General features: G+C 41.0%; 1 protein-coding gene across 1 annotated transcript in view; it reads left to right on the top strand.

Moving 5' to 3' along the window:
* Window positions 1-546: 546 nt before the first annotated feature.
* The window catches only part of LOC311048200 (dihydropyridine-sensitive L-type skeletal muscle calcium channel subunit alpha-1-like), a gene marked incomplete at its 5' end in the record, with an annotated part of 78,826 nt that continues 72,028 nt past the window's right edge, over window positions 547-7,344 (top strand). Inside the window, one exon of the mRNA XM_084061303.1 lies at window positions 547-734. Within this exon, the coding sequence (XP_083917429.1) occupies window positions 547-734 (188 nt within the window). The remainder of the gene's footprint in view (window positions 735-7,344) is intronic.

Raw genomic sequence — 7,344 nt, 5'->3', positions numbered from 1 at the left:
TAAGTCGGGAGATCAGTCGGTTGAAAGGTGTGGAAAAAACTATCCACACCATCAACAGTCGGCTACTATTATGGTGCTAAAAATAACCTATGGATTGATGTTCTCAACAACAAACACATGAACATGCCATGCAATGGCACATGCTTCACTAATTTGGTAACTCGGCAGGGGGCTTTACAGGACATAAGCACAAGGTTATACTTGAACTAAACTTTATTTAGACTATTTTTGTTCATCAGATTTTTCTTATTTAATAATGTTAAAAGGCGAAACAGTGCGTGCCAGCAGCCAGCGGCAGTGTGACACACAGCCATCATGTCATTTTCCTTCAACTGATAATCAATGAATTACCAATAGCTAGAATGATTAGATGATTAAATTTCTCTCTGTCCCCTCTCCGCCAGCCTGCTGCTATCTCGACAGTCGAAACGGAACTAATATAACGGGACGCCTCGTTTCGGCGCATCCCTGCAACTTTTGACCTGACGCGACAGTGTGCACACCGCCCATTCAACGGTAGATCTTCGGCAACGCACACTTTCCAACATGGCGGACGCCAGCAGCCCTCCGCTGTCCTCCTACATCATGGACGAGGAGACGCTGAAGCGGAAGCAGAAGGAGAAGCTGAAGAAGCTGATGGCCACGGGAGGAAACCCTCGGCCGGCCCGCTCCCTCTTCATCCTCACGCTGAAGAACCCCTTCCGCAGGGCCGCCATCAGCATCGTTGAATGGAAGTATCCTTCTAAATGCTCCCTAGGCTTCGCCACTGATTATAGGGGTGGGGGATTGGATGAAGTGCTGTTTAAAAAATATTTTAAACAGCACGAAGGTACAGTAAGGCATTTAGGCTAAAAGGATAACACAAAGAAAGTCCTGGAGTCTTGTTTCCATTGTGGTCAATCATCAACAGAGCATAGGATATTAACACATTAATATGACATCAACAAATACAAACAGCTATATTTACAAGGGAAAAAAGGGGAAAACAGCATGAATGACACCTCCTTTCAAAACCTGTGAATGACACCTCCTTTCAATAGGATTTAATATCTATCTCCAGTTTTCTGGCAGATGCTTTTTCAGGTCAGATTTGAAAGAAGCCAAGTGATCCACATCCTTTAACCCAGTAAGATTTATTTGGCTATTCAAAAATAGTAGATATACATGCTCATAGCGCGGCACCGAGTGCCAGGGCATTCCACATTACAGTGCCAGAGAATAGTCATGTTCCCATATACTTAGCCTGGTTCCAGACGAATCTGCCATTGCAAAAGAAAATTGCCCGTGGCAGATTAGGTCTGGCCCCTCTCAATAGAGATTTTATTTCTCTCCCTCCAAAGTTGTGAGGGACCAATCAGAGCCCAGTATGCAAATACGGGGCGGGTTTATCACCAAAGGCATTTTTTGAATTTGCCCCTCGGAAATGCAGGTTCCATACAGAGATTCCAGACTAATATCTATGCAGTGATATTAGTCTGGCCATGCCAGGCTACCATATACTACGGATGCACGATTAATTGGTCATCATATCGGTTATCGGCAATATCGGCCTTAAAAAAATGCGACATTGCTATCAAACCAATGTCAAAATAATATAGCTGTTTTAGCCGATATTTTATTTTATAAAATTCATGTTTGAATATGATGCTGAAAAAAGTATTTTGTGAGGATGATAAGGCTGCACATTCAATCAGTGTTTTCTAGAGAAGCTTTATAGGGTCAACAAGCTGGACAAATTATAAATAAAAAGAATGAACTGTTTATTGGAATGCTGCATCTGTACCCAGAATCACAGTTACTGTATAACAGCCAGGTGTAAGGTACTACTGGAAACTTGGATTGAAATATCAGTATCAGTCGATTTGACCACTATACTCAAGTAAAGAAAAAGTACCTCAAAATAGGGCATCGCAGTTCCCGCCCACTTCCTGGTTCCACTTCAAAATACTCAATGCATTTTTCCCATTGACATTTCCAAAAATATTTATATCAATTAATTTAAGCCTAGAATCAAGCCATCCAGGGTCCTGGTGAATCATGACCATAAAACATTTTTTTCTGTGAATTATTATATTTTATATTTAATTATATGATATTTAATAAATACCCTTTGTTTTGCCGTTTTCCTTTTTTTTTTCTCACAGAATCAAACGTTTTATGGTCATGATTCACCAGGACCCTGGATGGCTTGATTCTAGGCTTAAAATAATTGATATCAATATTTTTGGAAATGTCAATGGGAAAAATGCATTGAGTATTTTGCAGTGGAACCCGGAAGTGGCCGCAGCTACGATGCCCTATTGTACTTGGGTAGATACTTCATTACTTGCCAGTATTGTGTAAGGCAGGGGTCTTCAACAGGGGGTCCTCGGAGTTACTACAGGCCACATCTTTGTGTGACTTTTTTGACACTTGAACCAGCATCCCTATTCTAAGGAAAACGTTGGCCAAACATAGCTGATCTACAAGCTCACAACGCCTCGCGCTGTCAGCTTGTAGATTGGCTATTTAGATTGGCTATTTATAAGAGCAGACTGGCACAGAGTGAAAGGTCACGTTTACTAAGTATTGACAGTTTAAGTGGTTCAATGTCAGACAATACACATGAACATGAATCCAAGATACACTGATGATAGTAAGCAAGTCTATGAAGCTATGTATGACATATATGAAAAAGTTTAATCTGTAACACAATTTCATACAATATTGGGGGTCCCTGCTTCAGCTCTCTCTCAGTTAAGGGGTCCTTGGCCTGAAAAACGTTGAAGACCCCTGGTGTAACCTTGGGTTTTAGATGTACTTTGTTTCGGTAGAGGCTGAAGGTCTTTCTAGAGGATGGACAGCTGTCTTCCCCGGTCACTCGCTAAAAACAGACATGCTAAGCTAGCTAGAATGCTGACTCACAGCCCAAAAACAACAGTCATTTACAAATCAATGTTACTGCCACACCTAGTATACATATCTGTTCCCAATGTGATGTATTTTAAATAGCTGGACGGTTATATTGTCTGTGGACATAAAATATTAATGTCTTTACTATCTTCTGGCCAACACTAGTAGCCTACTGTAAGCAGGCTAACAATATCCAGTTATGTGAACTTTACTATACTTAAACCCAGCCAAGCCGTTTCATATTTCGACAGTCAACAGAAATACTGTATAGAGGTGTTGCCGATAAACTTTCACGATTTCTATTAAGGATTTCACGATACGATACAATACACAATATTGGGCTCACGATATTGATACGATACGATATATGGCACTTTTTTATCATGAAGATATATTGGGGGAAAAAAAGCTTATGGAAATATATGGGGGGGGGGGGGGGATTAAATGCAAACAAATACTTCTGTTTTTGCATTATTATTATTGCAAAAAAAATTACAAAAAAACGCCAAAACGATACATATCGCGATATATCGCGGACGATATATCGGCACACCCCTAATACTGTAGTCAAACATCTATGAATGTGTTCTTGGAAGTGGTATCTAACGGGCTCTATGCACAGTAGCCATATTGGACAGAAATTGGGCCTCTTCCTTCCTTCCAATGATAACAATGATACTAATGAAAGCTCTGTTCCATTCTGGTCAGAGAGAATCAGGGTGCTGATATTGTGCATGTTGGCTCACTGGAAACACTCTGCTACACCAGTGGGTCTCAAAGTGGGATCCAGGGGCCCTCATGGTTCCTTGACAGGGTTCCAAATGGCCCCTTACAGGTCTGCAACTCTGAGAGTGTACAAGTGGAACCAAATGTACCTGTAAGGATCCATTTGGTTCCATCTATTATGGGGTCCTTGAAATTAAAAAGTTTGAGAACCACTGCCCTACACTAAATGGTAAGGGAAGAGGTCCAATTTCGTTCCAATATGACTGCTGTGCATAGAGCCTATGCACATTAAAAGTGTTAATTTATACTTGTGTAACTCAGAGAGTCTACAAATTCTAATAGGACCCATTTGAAGTTAAAATGAACACTCAGGAATTGACAGTAGATGCATAGACACATTTCATCCAATCAGGAGAAAGAACTAAAACAGGATAAAGGATAAACAAGTGAAATTGGAGTTGATGACACAAAGAAATGAGCAGACATAATTGGAACTGGACCACTATAGAGCATCGCAGTTGCGCAGAATCCGGGTGCCGGAAGTAAATACTCAATGCATTTTTCCCATTGACTTTTCCAAAAATATTTATATCAATGAATTTAAGCCTAGAATCAAGCCATCCAGGATTCTGGTGAATCATGACCATAAAACCTTTTTTTCTGTGATTTTTAAAATTTTATATTTAATGATATGATATACTATGTTTAATAAATACCCTTTGTTTTGCCGTTTTCAAAAAAGTTTTTTCACAGAATCAAACGTTTTATGGTCATGATTCACCAGGATCCTGGATAGCTTGATTCTAGGCTTAAATTAATTTATATAAATATTTTCGGAAAAGTCAATGGGAAAAATGCATTGAGTATTTACTTCCGGCAACTGGAAGTGGGCGGGAACTGCGACGCTCTATAGAGCACTGAAGTCTGACGTCACTGCCGCTAGAGGGCGCTGTTCCGCTGGTTCGTGGATTTGTGTTTTGTGTTGAAATCCCCATTGGGGAATCTTAGATCACGTCATATAAGAACTGTGTTCCAACATAAACACTCCATCCCGGCTATTCTGTCAGGGGGGTGGCTCTGCATCGTTTATGATATTCATTCATAATTGATACAGCCTGTTTCTGGCGAAAATGGAATGAATTCTCCCTTAAAAGTCTTAAGAACTACACTTCCGGGTCTGAAGTCATCGTCCACTACAGCAGCCGCGTTCATGGGAAATGTAGCTTTTGGGGTCGTTTGACTCGTTTCTAGCGTTTATTGTGTTACTCTTTGGGTAAATGTGTTCATTTACTAGCCTGGCATTGGCCAGACTGATAACGTGGATTCACTCTCATGTTCCTCCCCGGTATCAGTCTGGACTTCGGCCCATACGGAGCGAGTATGAGAAATCAGAAAATGATTTTGATGCTTTTCAGTGTTGTACGGACAGCAGTTGAAACACAGTCACTGATTGGTCCGATCATTTTCAGTCTGGCCAATGCCAGGCTATACATTTACACCTTCAGTCGATGCTTCATATCCATATGAGTAATTTTTTTTTTTCAAACACAGTTCCTATATGACGTGATCTATGATTCCCCGATGAGGATTTCAACACAAAAAAATGCAGCCACGAACCAGCGGAACAGCGCCCTCTAGCGGCAGTGACGTCAGGACTTCAGTGCTCTATATACTAGTCTACTGTATGTAAGGCTGACTTTATGGGAATCGCTATAGGCTCTATTCACAGCAGCCATATTATCACTTCCTTCACAGGTGTTACCAATGATACTAATGAAGGCTCTGTTCCATTTAAGCACAGTGCACGACCCCCATAACTCTGAGAGTGTGCAAATGGAACCAAATGGACCCTTACGGGTCCATTTGGTTCCATTTGCACACTCTCAGAGTTACACACCCGTAATGGGCCCCCATGAGGGTCCCTGGACCCCAACTTTAGACCCACTGGTCTAGCAGAGTGTTTCCAGTGAGCCAACATGCACAATATCAGCACCCTGACTCTGTTTGACCAGAATGGAACAGAGCCTTCATTCGTGTCATTGGCAACACCTGTGAATGTCTTCACAATATGGCTGCTGTGAGTCAGGCCATCTAATGGACCATGTGAATGTAGGTCACTGGAACACAGTGAGAGCAGAGGTATGATGCAAGACAGGTGCAGGGCTTCTTCGCAGTGCTGCACAATAACTAAGAATGCTTTTAATGCAGTATTGTACTTGAGTATTTTTTTGTTTTACTCCCTGTACTTTACTCGAGTACTTGTTGCTTTTTGGCAGTTAATGATTTTCGTTCCACAACATTTATTTTACTTGTGTTCTTTTTCTGTATCTTTTTCTTCTTTTTAGTTTTACCCCTTTTTCTCCCCAATTTAATTTAATCGTTCTGTTCTGTTCTGATCTGATCTGGTACCACCCACATTTAGAACAAACATGGGAAAATTCTCATTCTACTACTCTGCCACCAAAATGTGGAATGTCCTGACACCAAGGATGTCCACACACTGGTACCTTTCTAACTGGCCAGAAAAAAAAAGTCAGGAGACCACAAGGTCTTACTGTACCACATGCTTTATTCTGACAATCAATAATAATAAAATAATAATAATAATAATTTATAAAAAAGATTCCTATGGAGGTTCCAAATGGACCCTTACAGGTCTGTATGGTGGTCCTTGAATTGAGAACCACATGGTATTGTAATGGACCCTTCGCTAAGCCCCACCCACTCCACTCTGTGACTGGTGGTGCGGAGTTAGTCACACCCAGGCCTGGCAGCGCCTGGCAAACTTTGCTTCTGACCCATTGACTTGCATGTTAAATGACGGCTTTTCCCCTTAAAAATAATCGATCATTTCAGCAGCAAGAGCTTCAAAATCTCTTCTAAATCTAGTCAACAAGGCCTGCAGTAGGCTATGCACTGGACAAATGTGCATGACATTATTTCAATGATAATGAACTAAAAACACGGGACATGTTAGAGGGAGTAATAGCCATGGATACATGGCTATTACTCGGTTGGTAGGTGTATTGCACTCTGATACATTATAACTCTATGAGAAAATGGCCACGATCGGATAAAAATACTTTTTATTGAACAACACAGAATATACGGGTACTTTTGAGAGTCCCGTGCATCATTTTAACATCCGTGGCCATAGCATAAGCAATTTATATTTGAAATCTGAACGTTTATATAGATGTACGGACCGTAAATGGAGAAAGTGCAAACACCAGGTTGAAGTTGATCCATGACTGTAACAGGAGTTTTCATGTACCGCAGGGTAAGACTACAGTAGCATTTAATAAATAGACGAAAAAATGAATGAATATACTTTAACGTGCGGAATTCGAAACAGGCAGCGCTGGGATTCTGAATTGTGTTACGACGCTGCCCTGCCAAGGCAGAGTGCAGTAACTACGAAAACAAAAATCACTGAAAAATGGGTTTAAAAGTGATTCAACTGGTCAGCCAAATGAGATATTGGCATATAAGTGATATTACACTAATTGTACATCTGTTCTTGAGGTAATTGTTTATCCCCCAACATCACAAAGGCTAATTTGACCTTTGGGCAACCCAAATAAGTCGGTGTGTCCAAAAACGTAGTTACTGCTCTTTGGCTTGGCAGGGCACGGTGATTAGTATCATTGACACCACCTGGGCTAGTGAGTCGTAATACTTTCCCAACTTTAAGCTGTGTTCAACAACAAAGGCACAGCCATAGCC

The sequence above is a fragment of the Gymnoscopelus microlampas genome (genome assembly GCF_963454915.1).
Source record: "Gymnoscopelus microlampas genome assembly, chromosome: 7".
Taxonomy (NCBI): Eukaryota; Metazoa; Chordata; class Actinopteri; order Myctophiformes; family Myctophidae; genus Gymnoscopelus; species Gymnoscopelus microlampas.
The sequence above is the reverse complement of the archived record's forward strand: the minus strand, read 5'-3'. Positions and strand labels throughout refer to the sequence as shown.